This window comes from Pongo abelii, chromosome 13 (genome assembly GCF_028885655.2).
Source record: "Pongo abelii isolate AG06213 chromosome 13, NHGRI_mPonAbe1-v2.0_pri, whole genome shotgun sequence".
Classification (NCBI taxonomy): domain Eukaryota; kingdom Metazoa; phylum Chordata; class Mammalia; order Primates; family Hominidae; genus Pongo; species Pongo abelii.
The window spans coordinates 60,114,199-60,135,353 of NC_071998.2; the positions used below are offsets into that span (position 1 = coordinate 60,114,199).

Sequence of the window (21,155 nt, forward strand, 5' to 3'; positions counted from 1 at the left end):
AAAGGGACACCTGGCTCTCATTCTGATGAATAATAAGTGGTACAACTGTAGCTAAGTCTAAGCCATTAAAATTCTCTGGAAATCTCCATCTCCTCATTTCTAAACTGAAAGGATTAGGCTGTGAGTTTCCAAACTGGCTCTGCATTCAAATAACCCTGAGTCAGTGGAAAATACTGATCTCTAGATCCACCCTCATTCTGCTTTAGTAGGCTTGGAGTGGAACTTAGGAATCCCCAGGTAATTTATAGGCTCAGCCACTTTTAAAAACACCTGGGTGAGATTGTCTATCCCTGCCCTCCTCTCACCCTTTTCAGAGGACAAGAGTGTGAAAAGACAGCCAGCTGACTTAGTATATTGTCACATAACCAAACACTACCAAGAAATAGCAATTCCAGTTCTATAAGGCTTCATAATCCCTTCCTGTTTCAGGATAAAGTGAGTTACGCTCAATCTTCCTCAGTTGGCTAAACCTGCCTTGCTTTACCAATGCACTAGCCTTAAGACTGCCAAAAACAGCACTGGTGGGGAATGCAAGCTTTTAATTTAATTACAGGGTTTCTCCAGAGGTAGCGGCTGTCGCCATTCTCTCAAGTTGCCAGACCATCAGTTTCTCTACTCCTTCAAAGCTCTTCTGAGGATGAACTACTACCAGAAGATTTTAAGGGCAGACAGGCAGTCTGCCCAGGAGACAATAATATTCCTACCTTGACATCTAGCTTGGCCAAGTGCTGTAAAACCCAGATGCGATGGGACCAAGCATTATAGTTGCTTGGGTATCTCCCTGCTGCTTCACCACAGACCTCCATCTCTTCTTGTATGAGTCGCTGTGCCCTTTCTGCGGGAATTGTTCCCAAGTTTCCTTTGGTCACAAAGGAAGGCAAGGAGGTTTCCTGAATTAGCTGTTGTAGCACCCATCGCCTGTTAAGGTAGCATGTGGGGAAGAGAACACAGAAAGAACATAAACCAGAGAGAAAAATAACCAGTTTTCATTGTTCCTAATTTAATTTCCATTCAGAGACAATGCAAAATAATACCTGTTTATAAGTCTAGTTTTTTGGAGATGGGGAGGGGTTGTTTTGTTGTTTAGCAGTATGGATGAAGGGTGGAAAATGGATAAACAGGAAAAAAAAAAACTTTAAAATCTGTAATACAGAGAATGTCATTACTTCTAAAATGACAATCCCAAAACTCCACTTGGCCAGGAAATGTAAAGGCAATTGGTGTGTGTGTGTGTGGTGGTGGTGAGAGGTCATAAATTAATGGCTGATATTATAAGGAGTCATGATTCACATCTTTAAGTATATATGCATGCCTCACCCTATGTGCATTTGTTTGCAAACAAGAAGCTGCATTCTGATAGCTTTCACTCAGCAAAATTCTGTATTATAGCATAAAATCTGGAAGGTAACAAATATAATTCATTAAACCATTAAGGAGGTGTCAAAATATCCTTATCCACAAATTCTCCCTTTGTCTATTTAAGATTTGCATTAGCATGTATTTACATAAAAAACACTAAATAGTGTTTTGAGCTACTTAATGTGTTTACTTTGTACCAGTAATTTACTTATATAAAAGCATTTTTTAGACTAAAGATTTCAAACCCAAAGGTACAGGAAATTGAGTAAGAAAACTCACTTTGTCATTTTAAAATAATGGAATTTCTTATTTAACAACAAAATATTGCTTGATAAAACAAATTAGACAAGCCAAACTGATGGATGCATATTTAACAGTTCCTTTCCCCTGCCACCATCCCCTTCCAAACCCCCATACACACAGTCATATACCTTTCTGTGGTATACTATCTCAATTTCTAGTCATGAAGAAAATACAACTGACTATGTGGTTTGGAAGAAGCTGACCTGCAATGTTAACTAAAGGCACGATTACCACTAAGACACCTGGAATGGACATAAGATCCTAAAAATGCCCAGGATTTAAGAAAAATTAGCGTGGCTTAATAAACTGAGAATTTCAGAGTGACTTCTTTATTGGTTCTGACCAGCAAGCCCACACCATCCCATTTTGGTCAAATAAGAGTAGTTACACAGGGTCCAAGAGGAAGATGGTTCCAGGTGGCCAGGATTTTGAGAGTCCTAAAGTGCATTCTGGCTATCTGTCCCAGGCTTTTAACCTAAAAATGTTCTTTGTATGTATGGTTTTTAGCAACTTTAGCTCAGCCTACACAGCACTCGCCTCAGCTGCCCTTAGCTTTCTCTGTAAGTTAATTTTAATAACCACAACCATCACCACCACCATCTTTACCAGGAAAAAATCAAATGCTTTTAAAATCCATGTTGCTCATTACAGTTGAGTATCTATAAATGCAATGCCCACAACTGCTTCAAAGAGTTAATAATAGCTAACATTTATTGAGTATTTAATATGTGCCAGGCACTGTGGGAGTGTTACATGCATTAACTCATGTAAACTTGACTGTTAACTATATGAGATAGGTGTAATTATTATTCTCATTTTACAAATGAGAAAACTGAGGCTTGGTGAGTTAAGTAATTTCCCATGAACACTTAGGTAGCAAGTTATATAGCTCCTAGATTTAAATGTAGGTAATCTGACTTCAGAATTCATGCTCTGGCACCAATAAGTAACCTTGCCTCTCACATGTCATGTTTCTTTCTCCAGCCATTCTGAATCCTAAGTAAGAGTACTATGTTGTAAATTAACCACACCTGTGAATCCACGTTTCTGGACTCTTTGGAAACTTAGTTAAGGCGAGTTTTCCCAGATGTAAATCCTTAATTGGATTTAAAGTGCCAGAGAGGATCAGCTCTTTCCTGTAAAAAAAAAAAAAAAAATTAAACATTACTTTATCCTTATATCCAAAAGTTCTACATGGCTTTTAATATAACCTCATTGTGAAGTGAATGTCTAAGAATTTTATAACAAAAAAAGAAAGAAAAAAAGCCCAAGCCACTCTGGGATATAAAACGCTCATAATTGTGACATGCAGTAATCAAGAATGTATTCTCATAATCCCAATATAACAAATTAATAAGCAGAAAGAGAAGCTCTTAAATCAACAGGTGAAATTTTAACTATTTGCGTGAGGGTAAATGGGGTTTTCTGGCCTATCTCATTTCCAAAAGTTGTGAGACCTGATAGTCGTACCTATAGGGCCAATCCAATACCAGTCAAAATTGGTCTAGTTTCCTAAATAGGACTTGACATGGTCTATTTCATTACAAAACCACACATGCAACAAACACAATATGGTTGAGATGTAAGGGAAAAAAAAATCATTCATAGAATCACTATTCTAACCAAATTACTATTTTTTATTTTTGAATTTTCCCTTCTACTTTTCCCTATCACACATACATTTTAACATATAATTTTACATCCTGCTCTCATTATATTTTAAGAATTTCCCCATGATTCTATATAATCTTTGTAATGAACATTTTAAATGATCAAATAGTTTTCATTTAGTAACTATGCTTTTCCCTTCTTGTTAGACATTTAGGTTGCTTCAAACTTTTTGTTATTTTAAAACAAATCTAGGGGGGAAAAAAGCTTTGTGCTTATAACTTCTTTCTTTTGTATTCTTACTTTGGATAAGTTTCCAAAAGAGCTATTAACAAGGTAAAATACTTACATGACCCTTGATATACAAGGCCATTCCGTTTTAAAATATTAATATAAGCAGCAGAAATAATAGCAATGTAATGTTTTGGTTGTTTTTAAAACTGTTCAAGCCCAACCAAAGCTTCAATGCAATCAGTTGTCCCTTGGTATCTTGTGGGGGCTTGGTTCAGGACCTCCCAAGGATACCAAAATCTGCGAATGCTCAAGTCCTTGATATAAAATGGGTTGCCATATAACCTACACACATCCTCCCATATACTTCATATCATCTCTAGGTTACTTATAATACCTACTACAATGTAAATGCTATATAAATAGTTGTTATATTATTCAGGGACTAATGATAGGAAAACAAAGTCTGAACATGTTCGCTACAGAAAGCAATTTTTTTCCCAAATATTTTCTATCTGCGGTTGGTTGAATCCATGGATGCAGAACCTATAGAAACAGAGGGCCAACTATATAAAGAATATCATGCAAGAGCTTTCTATACCTGTTTGTCAGGTAAATACAATTTACATTTGATTTCTCAGGTAAGTTTTTGATAAGTGCTGATATTATACTCTCACTGAATTCTCAATGTATCTATAATTTTATAATAAAATCAGATCACTTGTTATTATTTATTAATCTTAAAATGTCCTTCCTGTGTAGGGCTGATTATTCATTTATTTTAGAGAAGTTTAAGCCAGAGAAAACCAGAATCCAGCTCTTCTACCTTATCTACTTAGACGGATTTAATTCCTAAATAACTCAATACATTTTCTTTCCAACAGTAACGTACTATTTATAAAGTTTTATTTGATAAAGAAAACAACTATTTTCCTTTCAATGTTCAGGAAACCAATTTGTCATTATATATATATTATATATATAAAATATATATTTTTTTCTTGCAACAGCCAATTGCTTTTGCAGTCTTGGATTCTTTTTCTTCTGAAATCAGTACCATTTTGTTCATACAGTAAGTCAGGATACCTATAAAGTAAAAGGAGGAAAATATTGCTCTATGTAATTTTAACCACTTTTGAGAGTAATGTTTCTCAAAGTGAACCCTGACTGCAACATCAGCATCATCTGAAACTTATGTGAAATGCAGATCCTCAGGCCTCAGCCCAGAACCAACTGAGTCAGAAACTCAGGTGGGCACAGCAATATGTATTTTAAAACAAGCTCTTCAGATGATGCCCATTGGCTGGGCACGGTAGCTCACACCTGTAATCCCAGCACTTTGGGAGGCCAAGGCAGGTGGATCACAAGGTCAAGAGATTGAGACCATCCTGGCCAACATGGTGAAACCTTGTTTCTATTAAAAGTAAAAAAATTAGCTGGGCATGGTGGCACGCGCCTGTAGTCCCAGCTACTTGGGAGGCTGAGGCAGGAGAATCGCTTGAACCCAGGAGGCAGAGGTTGCAGTGAGCCAAGATGGCGCCACTGCACTCCAGCCTGGCAATAATGATGCCCATTAAAGTTTAAAAAACAACTACTATAATGAATTTATTGTATTATGCTTAATTTCCATTTCCTAAATTTAAGACCTCTTATTATTTATAACTGTCTACCTTTATTCCCATATATATCCATATATAAGGGGAGATAATCAAAATTTTCTTCAAAAAAGAGGCAGTTACCCTATAACTGAGTTTTGACAAAGTTTCTTAAATTATGGGCACTCTCTTTTGCAACCACTGTGGTACAGAATTTTAAAAAAAGAAAAAGAAAAAAAAATGGGCACTCTGTTAATATCTTTATTTTGAATTAAGCAGCATTTTTGGGAAGACATCTTAGCTTGAAATAACCTCAATCAATGTTAATATATGGACACTGAAAAAGATCACCTGATGGAATCAAGCAAAATTTTAATATCAATGTAATAAACATTGCTAGGGATAGTACTGAACATTTGTAGGTGTTGGATATTGCTGAAACAAGTTTTTCAAAAATCACTTTAAGAGGAAATATGATATGTGGTAAAGTTAACAGCAATCACATAATCTAGTGCTGTATTTTTTTTTTAGATGGGGTCTCACTCTCTTGTCCAGGCTGGAGTACAGTGGCACAATCTCAGCTCACTGAAACCTCTGCCTCCTGGGCTCAAGTGATCCTCCTGCCTCAGCCTCCCAAGTAGCTGGGACCACAGGCACACACACCCATGTCTAGCTAATTTTTTTTGTATTTTTGGTGGAGACAGGGTCTCACCATGTTGCCCAGGCTGGTCTCAAACTTCTGAGCTCAAGCAATCCACCCATCTCGGCCTCCCAAAGTGCTGGGATTACAGGTGTGAGCCACCATACCTGGCCTTAGAGCTACCTTTAAAAAAAAATCAACTGCTCTAATGTATTCAAATAAGAATCTGACTTGAGATACAATTTCCACTCACAAACAGATTCAAAAAGTGCTGTAGCTCAAACAACTTAGATACACTATGAGGGGCTCTGGAAAACTGTGCTACAGAACTAAAAACAACTAGCTCTTGTGATGACAAAGTCACCGATGTCAATGAGGCATGTAAGGTGTTTGAATAAAACTGACTACTTTTTTCTTTTCTCAATCTTTATTCTGTCTGAAATAACAATAATAATGGCCATCCTCATTAAAAACTACCATGTATCGAACACTTCCTCTGAGTCATGAACTGCATAAAGTGATTTACATATGTAATTTCTCACAAAAATCCTGTAAGGTAAATATCATCATTGAGCCATATGAAATTGCTGATACTCAATCTTTTTTTAAAAATAAATTTTTTATTTTACAATAGTTTCAGGTTCGTAGACAAGTTGTAAGGATAATACAAAGAATTCCCATATGCCCTGTACCTAGTTTCTCTGCTACTAACATCTTATATTACCATGGTACCTTTGTCAAAATTTATGAAACAGTATTGATATTGATATATTTTTATTAAAAGTCCATACTTTATTTAGAATTCCTTAGTTTCTACCAAATGTCCTTTTCCTCTTCTAAGGTTCCCTCCAGGATCCCTTATATTTGGTAGTTACGTCTCCTTATGCTCCTCTTGGCTACTCAAATTTACCTTGCTTTTGATGACTTTGACAGTTTTGAGAATATGGGTCAGGTATTTTGTATAATGTTTTTCTCATCATTAAACTGGAGTTACAGATTTTGGAGAGGAAGACCAAAGAGGTAAAGTGACATTTTCACTGCATCATATCAGAGGCATGTACTATCAACATGACTTAGCATTGTTGATATCAATCTGGATTACCTGGCTAAGGTCAGGTTTCTTCACTACTTTTTGCAAGAAAGTCACTGATTTTTTGATTTGGCGCACAGCTCAACCTTAAGAAATACGGAGTTACGCTCTACCTTGTAGAGGGGGATTATCTAGATAAATTAACAGAACATTTGTATACTGTCTCTTATTTATATATTCATTCATTCATTTCAGTGGGCTGACGGATAGCCATTTTACACTCTGGGGTATAATCCAATACTATGTTATTTATTTTGTTGCTCAAATCATTCCAGCTATGGCCACTGGAAGCTCTTTCAGTTGCTTCCCATGTCCCTTTTTCATATCCCACAGTATATTTTTGAGCACTTCCTTACTTTCTGGCTCTATAAGATGCTCCAAGTTCATCTTGTATACTTCCTGCTCTGGTCCTAGAATCAGCCATTTCTAACATCATTAAAGAATGGTATTAGAAACCACAATGTGGGTGCTAGAATTAAATTGTTTTTTATCTATATAAAAAAAAATTTTCCCTAATACCTCAATTTTTTTTTCTTTTTTTTTTTTGAGATGGAGTCTTGCTCTGTCACCAGGCTGGAGTGCAGTGGCACGATCTCGGCTCACTGCAACCTCTGCCTCCCGGGTTCAAGCGATTCCCCTTCCTCAGCCTCCAGAGTGGCTGGGATTACACGTGTGCACTGACATGCTTGGCTAATTTTTTGTATTTTAGTAGAGATGGGATTTCACCATATTGGCCAGGATGGTCTTGATCTCCTGACCTCGTGATCCGCCCGCCTCAGCCTCCCAAAGTGCTGGATTACAGGCATGAGCCACCATGCCCGGCCAAATACCTCAATTTTACAGATGAAGAAATTGAATCCTGGAGAAGTTCAGTAACTTGCTCAGGTTTCTTAGCTCAAAATGTCAGAACCAAACATCAAATCTGCACAAAATAAAGTTACCAATTTAAATCAATAGGCTATGAGTTCAGAACATGAATCACTGCAGTTTGGCATCAACTATTCCAGTTGCTCAAAGGTGTTTTGCTTACTCTAAGTACATAGACTGATGAAGAAAATACGACATTATTACTAAGTCAACCTCTTTCATCAGGTAATTCATAAATTTCCAAAGCAAAAAAAAAATAGTTTTCTTTAAAAAAAAAAAATAACCAGCTGAAATTCTAAATTATGTGTATCACTCACTGTAATCACAGGAGATCAGTTCAAAAACTTATTTTTGCCTCTATTTCTCTCCCCTAAGACTGCAATACCCACAAATTGAACTAGACGTCTATTGCATTATCCTTTAGCAGTCTGAAAAATGCATTCAAAAAATCACTCAATGCCTTCCAGGGTTAGTACAGAAGAGATCCACTAACAACTAAAAATAAAGTTCTGTGTATTTGATATGCAATAGAGACCTTACAGGGTTAGAGAAGTTTACTTTGAAGTTGGTAGTTTGTTACTCAAAATGTACCTATGATTCGATGTCTTTCTATGTCAATCAATCTTACTGATACAAATTAAAATTTACTAGAACACATATCCACAAAGGATTTTTTTTTTCACGTCATAAGTTTATTGACAAACATATCTAGTACGGCATATGAGTTCTAGTTTGATCCACTTCCAGAGGCTGCACCTCTTAAAATGCTCTTCGTATCTGTTAAATGGAGGAACTGAAACATCCTTATGTTTTAAGCAGTTGGTGTCTTACTATAAGAAAGGGTGTAGCAAATGCAGATCCAAAGTACAAACACATCTTAGCTAGTAAAGACCACTTGTTTTCCACTGAAAACGGCAAATTCTTCCCAGGGCCCTCCTCATAGTGGCTCCTACGGACCACAGAGGTTGTGAACCTCCGGATGCTCTGGCCCAACATAGCGCTGCTGGAAGCTCTGCGAAAGGCGCAGAGACCGAGGACGGATGAAATGGCGGCACCTCACCAAGACCGTTTTTTCACGACCTTGTTCCCCGGTAGGCAAGATTCCCTTTCTACTCATCTAGCACAAAACCTTACTAATCATCTAACTAGAACAATTTTCAAGATTAACTGTCATAAACACCCCTCAAGTTAGATTTAAGGAGCAACTTCCCTTCATAAGACCAACCACACATATTTTTTAAAAAGTTTAATAGAATCATAAAAAATTCACCTAATTCAAATCTTTTATTTCACAGATAAAAAAACCAAAACTCTTGATAGTTAAAAGTTATACTCAAAGTCAGCCGCTAGTTAACTGATGAAACAGGACTAAGTTCCATGAATCTTAAGGCCAGGATTTTTTCTCCTATGCTCAACTGGTTTATAGGCTATACAATGAATAACGTGTGTATACATATATGTATACAGGTGTGTGTGTATGTATGTATGTAGGTATATACACTATGCTAGTGAGATAATTTTTTGTTGAAGCATTTTCGAATTCCTCTCTATTGGTGAGGATGATGAAACAGGACTAAGTTCCATGAATCTTAAGCCTAGGTTTTTTTCTCCTATGTTCAACTGGCTTATAGAATATACAATGCATAACACGTGTGTATACACATATGTATACAGGTGTGTGTGTGTGTGTATGTACCTATCTATGCATATATGCTAGGCTAGTGAGAATTTTTTTGTTGAAGGACTTTTGAATTCCTCTCTATAGGTGAGGAATACAAGAACATGAATAAAAATGGCATTCCTACTTCCTTATTACTCTGATTTCTTTTTCACTGAATTTGATTTCCGTGCCCAATTTGCAAACTGCATATCCATTATGTACAGGCACTAGAGTTAGATGCTAAGGAAACAAAGGGGGAAAAAAAAAAAGACATGGTCCCTACCCTTAAAAAAGCTCTGAATTTTAAGTTCATGGTACCTTCCTAAAAGTCTCCTTTGCTGATTCTTCCTCATCTTGCAAATGCTAGAACAGTGCTGTCCAATAGAAATATAATGTGAGTCACAAATGAGAGTCATATATGATTTAAAATGTTTTAACAGCTATATTAAACACAAGTATAAATATATTTAATTCAATATATCCAAAACATTATAATTTCAGCAAGTAATATAAAAATTATTAATGAGATATTTCCATTTTTTGCTAGGTAGTCTTCAAAATATGATGTGCAGTTTATCACTTGGGGCACATCTCAGTTGAGACTAATCACATTTCAAGGGCTCAATAGCCACATGTGGCTAATGGCTACTGTACTGGATTGTGCAACCCTAGAAAACAATGTCTCAGGGCTCAGTCTTTCAACTGGTTCTTGTCTCTAGCTATGCCAACTCTTTTGGGGATCTTAAAACAGTTTCATGGCTTTAAAACCATCTGTATGTTAGTAATTCCCAAGTTTACATCTGGCCCAGACCTTTTTCCTGAACTTTAAATTAATATACAACTACTTGGACACAAATCTAACATGACCCAATCTGAACTCTTGGCCTATAACAAGCACCCCCTACCTAATCTGTTTCTCTTCCAGACATTGCCATTTCAGTAAATGGCAATTCCATCCTTTCAGTTGCTCAGGGAAAAAGCCAGAGTCAAGCATGACTCCCTTCTTTCTCATCCCATACACTTTCCACTACACTGCAGTGCTTCTCAAATACCAATGATATAATGTTATATGCTTTATAAGACAACCAGTTATGCCCATTGCCCATTACTCTCCCACCCCAAAAAATGAAGGAAAACAAAAGCATGTATCAAACAGTATACTGTAACTCAACATGACAATTTATATTTCAGGCAAGAAAGTTTATGAAGACACCACGCAAAAAGGGGCAAAATGCGTATTTAGAATTGTCACAGGTATAAAGAATAGGTAGAAGAAATAAGTGTAAGATGGTTTATATTTCGTTTTCAAAAGCTAACAACTTATGGGGCTTATATGTCTTCAGAAATTTGGACAAACTTTATCATATCACTAATGAAAATGACATACCTCACGTTCCATGCAGTGGTAAAGTCTGGGTTTAGAAGCAGCAGGGTACATGTGACATCTATCAATTCTAAAATAAAGAGAAGTCATATTAAAAACAAATAGTCCTACCTTTTAAAGCTTGGCTTCTCATTCTTTTAAGGTTCTCTTTCTCTCTACTACATTATACTAATATATATCTCATGTCATACTAACTTTAATGATAAATTCCCTCTTTTAAGCTGTCAAGGGTATGAAGATTACTCTCAAGACCCTCTCCTACTTATGGTAAGTGTAACTCTCTTAAAAGATGACACAAACAATTTTACAATATGCCTATAAGGAATAATCTAATTAACCTCTTCCTTTTGGGTGCTTTTTGGTACTAATTTAATATTTACCAAGGAAAGAAACAAAATTTCTATGCCACTATTCATTTAACTTCACAAATATCTCAAGTATTGACTGTGTGTGCGAATTTTCAAAAGGAAAAAAAAAATCACTCAGAATCCAACCCACTTAATTCATTTACATTCTCCTGCAAAAATTATCCTTTCTTGCACATATTTTTACATAGGTATAGCAATGATAAATGTACACCTTTGTTCTATATTTTTCACTAAACATTATTTCATATGCATCCTCCTATATTGCTACAGTATGTATTTTTAACAGTTGCATAACAATCCCTTAGTCCTATATACTATCAATTACCTTACTCTTTAGGCTGTTTCCTGTTTGTTTTTAATGTTATAGGTAATACTACTATAAACATTTTTAAACAAACTTTTTGTCTTGTAAGCTATTTTCTTGGGCTATATTTCCTGAAGCAGCATTACTATGTCAAAACAACTTAAAAATCAGTATGATTCCTACTAAGCATTTCCAGATTGTCTTTAAAATGGACTGTATCTATTTATACTGGCAAAAGGAACATGAGTGTACTTATGTCCCTATAACTGACCTATATATATTTTTAAAAATGAATGTGACAGATAAAAAATTACAATTCATTTGTTTTAATTTACATTTGTTAATAGAAACATTTTCATTGTTTACTACATATAGTTCATCTTATGAACCGGCTATTCACATCCATTAGCTATTTATTTACCATGGTCTTGACAGAATTCCTATACATTCAAATGAGCACCATAAGCCTCTATTTGAAAGAACAAAATTAGCAAAGTTTAGACATATTGTCTTTGTCTTACTAAAACTGAAAAGAATTTTAGGATTAAGGTTATCTATCTAGGGGCACAGTACTAAATTAAGGCAACCCTACCAAGCTCTTATTAAATGTCATGTAATAAAACAATACAAATAATTATTACCATTTATTTAACATTACTGTGTATGAGGCATGGCAGTAACCACTTTATTTTATATTATTTCACTAAATTCTCATAATCACAATCCAAAATATTCTTATCCCACTTTACAGATAGGGAAACTGAAATTCTGCAATTTAAGCAATTTGCCCGTAGTCACCCAATTAGCATGTGACAAAGTCAACATCAAAATTGTTTCCAATAAGTCAATTATGCTGCAAACAAAATGTCTGCCTACAATAATTGGGACATTTTCAGTGTTTAAGTAAAATATAAACTTTTTAATATCTAAGAGCAAATACACATAAACACATCCAATAGTCATTTTAAAATATTCTAGTTAACAATAAAATCAATTATTTTATTCTATCTTAATAGGAGATTAACATTTATTTGGGGACCATGATTTCACTACTAGTGAGCATACTGAAATATTCAATTCAAATGAGCAACAAACAGTAGGATCAGCACACATTTATTTTGACCTCCAAGTCATTACATACATTACAACACAATATGCCTATGAAGAATAATTAACCTCTTCATTTTTTTACTTTTAGTAGTTTTTGGCACTAACTTAATGTTTATCAAGAAAAAGAAATATAATATTCTATGTCACTATTCATTTAATTCCACAAATATTCCAAGTATTGACTATGGACAAAGATTAAAGTAGGCCCTTAGGACTGAGTGATTGAATGTAATGATAAACAAGACCTAATTTTGCCTCTAGGTTATCTTCAAGTTGGAGAGACTATATAAACAAATAATTACATAAGGCAAAATAATTATGAAGTAGAAACATAAACCACATTTTGGGGCCCACCAAAGAAGCTGCAATTAATTCTTAGTGGAATTATACATGGAAGACTGTAAATAAATAAAGTGGTCACGGCACCACTTTACCATACTGGAAAAAGTATGAGCAAAGATAAAAATGCATGGAACTTCACACATAGTCTGCTCTCCAAGAGATTATGGATACCAGAGCATGACTACAACACAAAGTACTGGTAAAATGTACCAGGAAATGAAGCCTTCTGAAACCTGGTCTCAATCTCCTGATCAGCTTGGCCTGAGTCAAACCCCACTGTCCTCTATGAACACACCTCCTACCCGCCTACCTTCTATTCTCTGAACATAATTCAGATTTACCTGCTTGCTATTCTTTCTGCCTCATGTCTTCCCATCTCCTAATATTTAACAAAAAAAATGTTTAAAGGCTTTCCTAACCTACCTAAGTTGGAAAAAAATCTTTCATCTCTGTTTTTTTTTTTTCTTTGAGACAGAGGCTCACTTTGTAGTACAAGTTGGAGTGCAGTGGTACAATCTTGGCTCACTGCAACCTCTGCCTCCCAGGCTCAAGTGATTCTCATGCCTCAGCCTCCCCAGTAGCTGGGACTACAGGCGCGTGCTACCATGCCCAGATAATTTTTTGTATTTTAGTAGAGACGGTGTTTCACCATGTTGCCCAGGGTGGTCTTGAACTCCCGAGCTCAGGTGATCCACCCGCCTCAGTCTCCCAAAGTGCTGGCATTACAGGTGTGAGCCACTGCACCTGGCCTCATCTCTGTTTTACGTGTATCTTACTTTTGTTACTTATATAAATATTGTCCTCTTAATTGGACCGTAAATTTTTTGCAGGCAGGTCCTCCCTAATACATCTTCAAATTATTCATTCACTCAACAAATTTTGTAAGCATCTACAATAAGCCAGGTACTGAGCTGGCTGAAGATGAGTAAGCACAGTCCCTGGCCAAAAGCAGCTCCATGTCTGACCACAGCACAGAGAAGTGGTAAGAGGATAGGCCTTCCTTAAAGCCGTACTACCTGGGTTTGAATCCCAGCTTCTCCACTTACTACCTACATAACCTAACCTCTTGGAACTTCAGTGAAACAAGGATGATAACATCAACCTCATGGTGTTGTGAGCAATGAAATTCATTCCATTTCTCCATAGCTTTTTGACACACAGTGAGTACAATTAAACGCCATCACTGACTGACAAAGAAATGAGTACTTTCAACATAAGTAAGGAAGTCTGGAATAATGAGGAGGTTGTTCCCTTAGTAAAACTGTCTAAATTTCCAAATTTGTAAAATAGGCAGCAATAACAAAAAACCCCTTCATAGTCAAGTAGTTATATGGAAAGGTTTGTAAATGATGGGAAAGCCTCTGGAATTTCTTTTGATATCTACAATTTTCTAAAAAGTGATTATTCTACCTAGGTAAATTGGCATAGTCCCTTGGAATCTCCCTTTCTACATTAAAGAAAATGTGTCTGACCAATGGTAGTTGCTATTTGTTTGTACTTCTAACACAATTTCCCTCCTCCCTCCATCACAAGTGAAGACAAGAAGTCTATCCTCCATGAGAGACTTCTGTACAGCAGCACAAGGCAAAAACTAACACAGCAAGTACTTAAGTCCCCGCTTTTCATTTTATGGTTATGTGAAGATACAGGAAGACTTATCAAAGTAACCCTTCCTCTACTGGCAGGTCTCTCCCTAAGAGGGCAACAGCAGCTACTGGGTTCAGACAGAGCCCAGCTCCATCACTTACTGGGAATTCTTGGGCAAATCACTTAATCTCTCTAGGCCTTAATGTCCTTCTCATATGTAAGATGGAGCTATCATGGGGATATTAGATGATTAAACCCTTGAAGTGTTAGTACAGTCTCTGACATACAGTAAGGACTGAATGGTAATTCCTGTTACAAAGCCTGTATTTCCTAGTCCAGTTCCACAAATGATATTGGGACTGGATGCCTCCAGAGGGAGCAAAAGATCCTCCTAAGCTGGCTAAGCAGTGACTGCTGAGCAGAGGGATACTTTTTGACTTTTAAGAATCTTAGAATTTAAAACATCAACAGCCTTGACCACCATCGGTGGTACCTAGTAACATATACAACCATAGGCCCTTCTCTTCTCCTCTTTCACAAACTGCTAAAACTTCCCATTCAGGACTCAGGCTCAGACAAGACTTCCTTCAGTAAATATTCCAGTCTGATGTAAAAGGTAGGGGTAAAGTGCAATGACAGAAATGAGAAAGGAATAGGAGAAGAAACTAGATTAGAAGTATCAGACATAATTAAAGAATCTGATCCTCACAACAACCCTCTGAGGTCTTGATTAGTATTTCCTTCTTTTGGTGTGGAAATAGGAAGAAAGAGGTTAAGTAATTTGCTAAGTCATTGCTAAGTGACTTCAGTGTGCTGACGAGTTCAGTTTAAATCCAGGTTTGCTGTCCTGTAAAGCAGATGCTCTTTCACTCTACCACACTACAGGCAATAACTTTGCCTTCTGCAGGTCAGGACTGAACCAAAGACCTGAAAAAGAATATGTATAATCAACGGTTATAACTATTTGACTCTCTCAATTTCATCAACGATATGCCATTTCCTCTGCAGTTTCACCCATAAGATATGAGCTACTGAAATCTCCACAGTCTCTTGAAATTAAACAGGTCTCTCTCCAAACACTAGAACATATACCAGCAAATAAATGTTCCTTTGTTACACACACTACAATATATGACTAACCCATCATCACGTCACAGGGAGAAAAAGAATCAGGGCACATTATACATAGAAAAGTAGCTAAATTTCAGCTATAACAAGGAGAAGATAAAAGGATGCTACAGAAGTTGGAGAAGAATCAATATGCTTTTCTTGCTGCACTGCATTCTAGAAATGGCCCAAGGCCAGTAGTCACCTGGTAATGGTCACTGGATTTGACAACTGTCTCTAACAGAGGAAGGTTTTCGTGCATCTAGAAATAAATTCAAGACCAACTTAAATCAGTAATTCTTTTCCTCCAAAATACATTCAGGTTACCACAAGAAGTGAAGCTTGAGTTAAAGCTATATGGTAAACACAAGAGAGGCCTTGTTTATTATAGTACACAGTCACAGAACAGCTAGACTAAGCTAAAAACTCTTGCTTACAAACTCGTTACTCGTTTGACAAATGTCTGTTGAACATGTAAAGGTTCTGAGTAAATAAAAATGATCCACAATCCCTTTTCCTAATAAACTCACATTCCAGTCAGGAAAAAGGTTGTTTAAATAATCAGCTAAAATACAGTGTGACAAGTGATACTATTATGCAAGCCATCTGAGTAAAGGGCTCCCATAAAAGAGCAGGGAATCATTATTGCTTCCTGAAGCAGTCAAAAAGGCTTCACCGTGTTAAGTGTGTATATGTGTATGCATGTGCATGTGCTGGCAACCACACTGATAATGTCAACATTAAGACATGAGCCTGGCCTCAGCAAAGGCATGGAGGTAAGGCAGTAGTACACAGAGTCAAAGAATAGAAGAACGCTGCTTGTGGCTGTAATGAACATATGTATCAAATAGCTGCTAACATAAATGTTTCTAGGGTTCAAATCAATGTCAAAAAAGTAGCAAAGGAAATTTGACAAGAAGTGTCAACTAACACTCTGCTGCAGTGTCTCAAGAGCTTGAAAAGGCTGTGATAAACTGGAACAGACATGCCCAGTTACGAAGAGTAGAGGCTATATGTCCCAGCCAACTGTTGCCAGGTAGAAAGTTGTATACTCAACCAAGCCTTATGATTTTTCAAGTGAAGACAGAAATCAGATTTATCCAACTAATAAAAAGCAATTTTTAAGACATTATACAAGCCACACCAAAATGTATCTAAATTAGCTTCAGCCTGTGCGCTAAGAATCTGCAACCTCTGATGCTGAATATAAACCGGAGGAAAAACTGGGGACAGACTGTGAAGGCCCTTGAATACCATGCTAAGGAGTTTCAACTCTATGTTGACCCTGTGGGTATCATGAGATAAGATGAGCATATAATGTATTTCAGAAAAGCGTCAAACTGTTTTTAAGAAATGCTGTTCAAGCGTGTCTGAAATGACTGGCTACTGGCATATTGGACATGGGTCACAAAAGAGCCTGGAAAAGGGGTAGACTGGTTATGAGGTAATAACATTTGACTGGATGAGAAATAATGAAGGCCTGGTCAGCCAAAGAAATGGAGAGCAGAAGACAGCTTTTAAAGAGAGAGCTCAGATATAGACTAAGTGGGGGCTGTGAAAAAGAGAGGAGCAAGAAAAGATGGCAGGAGGGCACACCTGAAGAGTTGCACCAGAGAGCTCTGTCCAGAAAGAACTCCAATGCTGTGGTCTTCCCTCCTGCCTCTTACATCTGTTATGGATTTCTCAAACATCAGAATTACAGAATCAGTCCTCTCCCAAACCGAATGTATTACTATCACAGACTTTAAAAAAAAAAAAAAATCAATCTCTAACTAACTAAACAGGGATAATTCCTAAACATCTAAGGAATTCAGCAGGTTAATGAAAACAAGAATTCAGTTTGGTTAGGAAGAAAAAATCTATCCCAGGGGTAAAGGTCACCTTCAGTTACAGAATACATTTTTAGGTGGATGCCTAGGATTCTCGCATGATCGATCACACAGACAGACATTCAGAAACTGTCACTTAAATTGTCATCTTTCTTCACTTGGGTCTTCTTATAAATGTATATTCTCTATAACAAACAGTTTCAAAGGTGTAGCATTTTCATGAAATAACTGCTTTTTCCTAACATTTTTGACATGTTTTTCTTAGCAAGATTCACCTCTGTGCTCTAATTGCTTCAGTTCGTAAGTTTGGCAGAATACTCTTTTATTTTCAGCATTTTCAGATATCTTTTTCTGTCAAACCCAAAATTCACTTCCTTATATTTACTGATAATACAATATACAGCCTGAGTAGTATGTGACACCATACTAAACTATGCTATCCACCCCCCTCAAAATAGTCAAATCAAAAACTGCTTCCATGAGGATGCAGGTTAGGATCAAATCAAAAGCTGCTTTTGTACACATGCACAGTTGCATCTGAATTCAAAGTTTAGATGCCAGCTATTCATGTGAGAGAGCTTAACCATTTAATATTCTGCAAGGTTCCTTTTGAGCCTATTAAAACTAAAACTATGTGGTAAGAAGACACAGCAAAGCCTGAAATAGTGTCCAGAAGGACAAAAACAGAGAAATGGAGAGGACTTGGAAGACCACAGAAAGAGGGTAGGTTGAGCTAGCATACATAAATGGGCAACTATAGCCTCTCACTTTTTAAAATTCAGTTTCTTTTCTATAAGATAATCATTCTATCCTCCAACTAAAGTTAGTTATACATTGGTTCGATTATGCATTTCTGTGCACCAGAATATAAACAATACAGCTTTGTTTGGCAAAAAATAACTTGATGGAGTCATATGGTGTTACTTTTTACCTCAGTATTACTGAAAACTACAGCACGGTGATGGAATGCAGAATTAAAGAGGGTCTAACAACAGATAAACTTGCTTACCTTTAAGTTTATCCCTAAACCCATGCCTTAAAGTGTATGCCATAAATTTGGGCTATGGCTAAACTTAGACACAGCCTTCTAATAAGGAAATATATAACAAAGGACTGAGTGAAACAGTCACACAGAAAATAGAAAACACTGCTCATTAAACCTTCAGAGTCCTTTTCTATGGTATAAAAAGGGAAAAGTGTTATTAACCAATTAATGACAGTATGTTACAGATAGTGCTGAGAGAAATTCAAGGAAATCAGTTATGTCATACATTAGGCAACACTCTTCTCTACATCTCTCGCCCCTAAAGAGATTGTTTGTCACTCAACTGTAAGCTTCCTGAATAAAGGGACCATGTATTTATTCATCTTTTTATCCCCCACCGTACTCAGGACAGCATCTGGTATGAGTAGACCCTTGGTAATGGCTACCAAACTGGCAACTAAAATTCTCTAGGAAACAAAGTTCTTATTCAAAATCAGCCTCCAGGCATATTGAGAGCTTTTAAAGGTACTGCCGTACATGGGAAGGGGAAGAAGCTTTACAAAAACAGTAAAGGACATGGTCTTAAATTAGTCTTCTCCCAAAAAGTGAGACCTGAGGTGGGCATACAATGATAAACAGAAGTTGTGCACATGGAGGCTTAATATGGCAGAACACCAAGAAAAGAGACCAGATGGAATGATTAGGGATTGTCTGATGCAGTAAAAAAAACTGTCTGAGAGAAATGGAAGAAGTGAATGCCGGATAGTTTTGTTTTGCTCATTTCAGCACAGGAACAGGACCCAAAGGGCCAGGGCTCAACTGGAACTTGCAGTGGAATGGCACATCCATAAATCACCGGGCTGGTTCACAATATCACTACCACTATCATGCCCACATTATCTCATTTGGACTGCTATGAAAATGAGTTTTGCTGCCTATAAAAATACTAAAGGATTAGAAACCAGAGACTGAGCCTATAGGGACTAGAGTCTTCTTCAGTGACGTTCAGATTTTTTTTTCCTTCAAATGAAATCTTACCAATGACCCCAATACATAAACAGATAAAATCTGAACTGCTCTGGTTACAGGAGGTGCCCTGAAATTCTGTTTGAGGGCTTCTATATAATCACTGTGGTTGTAAAATTTGTCCAGGTGAGTACAAACTACTCACTTGACGGAAAGGTTAGCACCCACTGAGATAGTGAACAGAAGAGCCAGAACTAGAATCCAGGAATGCCAACACTCAGAGAAGGGCTCTTCCTACTATATTCCATGTCGCTTCTAAAAACCAAATGAAGAAAATATGATTCATACTTACCATCTCTGTTCAGCCATTGCTTTCTTGTTCTGTACAAAAGGAGCTTGTTGTGGACATATGGTAAAAGGAACTTGACACACCAGCTCTCCACACCCAGTTTGTTTTCAACCAGGACTATGGGACTCCGGTTATACCTAGCTTCAGGACATGGGATCAGGCCAATTTCATCTCTTAATATGTAAAACATAAAAAAGAATTAAAAATAAGAATACTAACCTTTTCAACATTTTTCTAATTTCAGAGTATTTTAAAAACCCCACATATTTCCCCCTTCCTTACAAATATTATTTAGCTCACTTACTGGGATTGGTAGATGCTAATAGTGGCAAGAGTATGGGAAAACCAGTATGCTGTACTCTCTGTAGACAGGAGTGAAAACTGGTCTTGCCTTTGGATGGCAACTTAAAATAAAGTCTTTCAAAATTTTGAATGAACATACCCTTTGATCTAGCAATTCAACTGCTCAGAAATTATCCTATACCAAAATATGTGAATCAGATGTTCACTGTAATGTTGCAACAAAACTAGAAACAATCTAAATGTTTATCAATATAAGACTAGTAAAAAAAAAAAAAAGGCCCATCCACATAATCAAGCCATTAAAAAACAATGAGGTAGATCTGCATATGCTGATATAAAAAAAGTTGCCAAGATATATGAAATGAAAAAAAAAAGCAAAATGCTGAACACAGTGTACAGCACAAATCCTTTTGTATAATTTCTTTAGAAGACATATAGATGCATTAAAAATTTTCTTGGAAGGATAACAAGAAATTTTTGGAGAGAGAAAGGTGTTAAGGAAGGATTTTATTTTTATACAGTTTCAATTATCTAATAACTTGTAGGTATTTCTATTTTTTAATGTCAACAAATGTGTTTATGTTTGCTTGCTAATAAATGCATGTAGACCAGAAACAAAGTATCAAAAAAAGTTATTTTATCAGTGAGATTTTGGGGCATTTTTTCTTCTTTATACTTTCCTGAATTAAAAAACCACCCAAATAAATGTTAAAACACAAAATACATTTCAGAATTCAATCATTTTCCTCAGTGGTAGCATCTATATCCCTCAATCCACCTCAACTTAAGCTGAAAATTTGCATTAAAGGCAGAGATTTAATAAACAATATGTAGGGCATTTGACTTACTTAGTAAATGAACCAGCAAACATAAAAAATTTGTGCAAAACATACTCACATGCCTTTCAACTCTAAAGGAAGTTATAATTCTTGCCTACACAAAGGATCCTTTCTCAAACAGAATGTCCTCTGTTTAATTAATGAATAACAAGAAACTTTTTAACAATAAGAGTAGTTGAAATAAATGTTTTTAGAGTGTCTATATAGATATTTTAAACATGTCTTTAAAAAGCAGAATAATGACCTGGTTTTCAGAGTTTGTGTGTGACATTATGTATTATGTCCCTGGCATCCCCTTACCAAGAACACAGTGGTCTGACAGACCCAAA

The 21,155-nt window shown here is 36.4% G+C and overlaps 2 protein-coding genes across 9 annotated transcripts in view; both read right to left on the reverse strand.

The window, feature by feature from the left end:
* The window catches only part of PTAR1 (protein prenyltransferase alpha subunit repeat containing 1), a 50,879-nt gene that overhangs the window by 21,894 nt on the left and 7,830 nt on the right, over positions 1-21,155 (reverse strand). For 6 of the 8 annotated variants that reach the window (XM_024252035.3, XM_024252034.3, XM_024252036.3 and 3 more), the window contains 4 exons: positions 19,688-19,857; positions 10,741-10,807; positions 2,694-2,798; positions 705-918 (listed from right to left, as the gene is read on the reverse strand). In XM_024252035.3, coding sequence (XP_024107803.1) covers positions 705-918; positions 2,694-2,798; positions 10,741-10,807; positions 19,688-19,857 — 556 coding nt within the window. Of the gene's footprint in view, positions 1-704; positions 919-2,693; positions 2,799-9,671; positions 9,728-10,740; positions 10,808-19,687; positions 19,858-21,155 lie in introns of all 8 variants that reach the window. The other 2 variants (XM_063714240.1, XM_054520027.2) reach the window with 1 other exon arrangement.
* LOC112134903 (cytochrome c oxidase subunit 7C, mitochondrial) lies at positions 8,364-8,787 on the reverse strand. The gene has a single exon (XM_024252037.2). It carries the CDS (start codon positions 8,687-8,689, stop codon positions 8,498-8,500), a length of 192 nt encoding a protein of 63 aa, XP_024107805.1. The 5' UTR covers positions 8,690-8,787; the 3' UTR covers positions 8,364-8,497.

Bases quoted from the DNA above. Each gene is read 5' to 3' on its own strand.
- LOC112134903 (XM_024252037.2), bottom strand. From the start codon at position 8,689: ATGTTGGGCCAGAGCATCCGGAGGTTCACAACCTCTGTGGTCCGTAGG.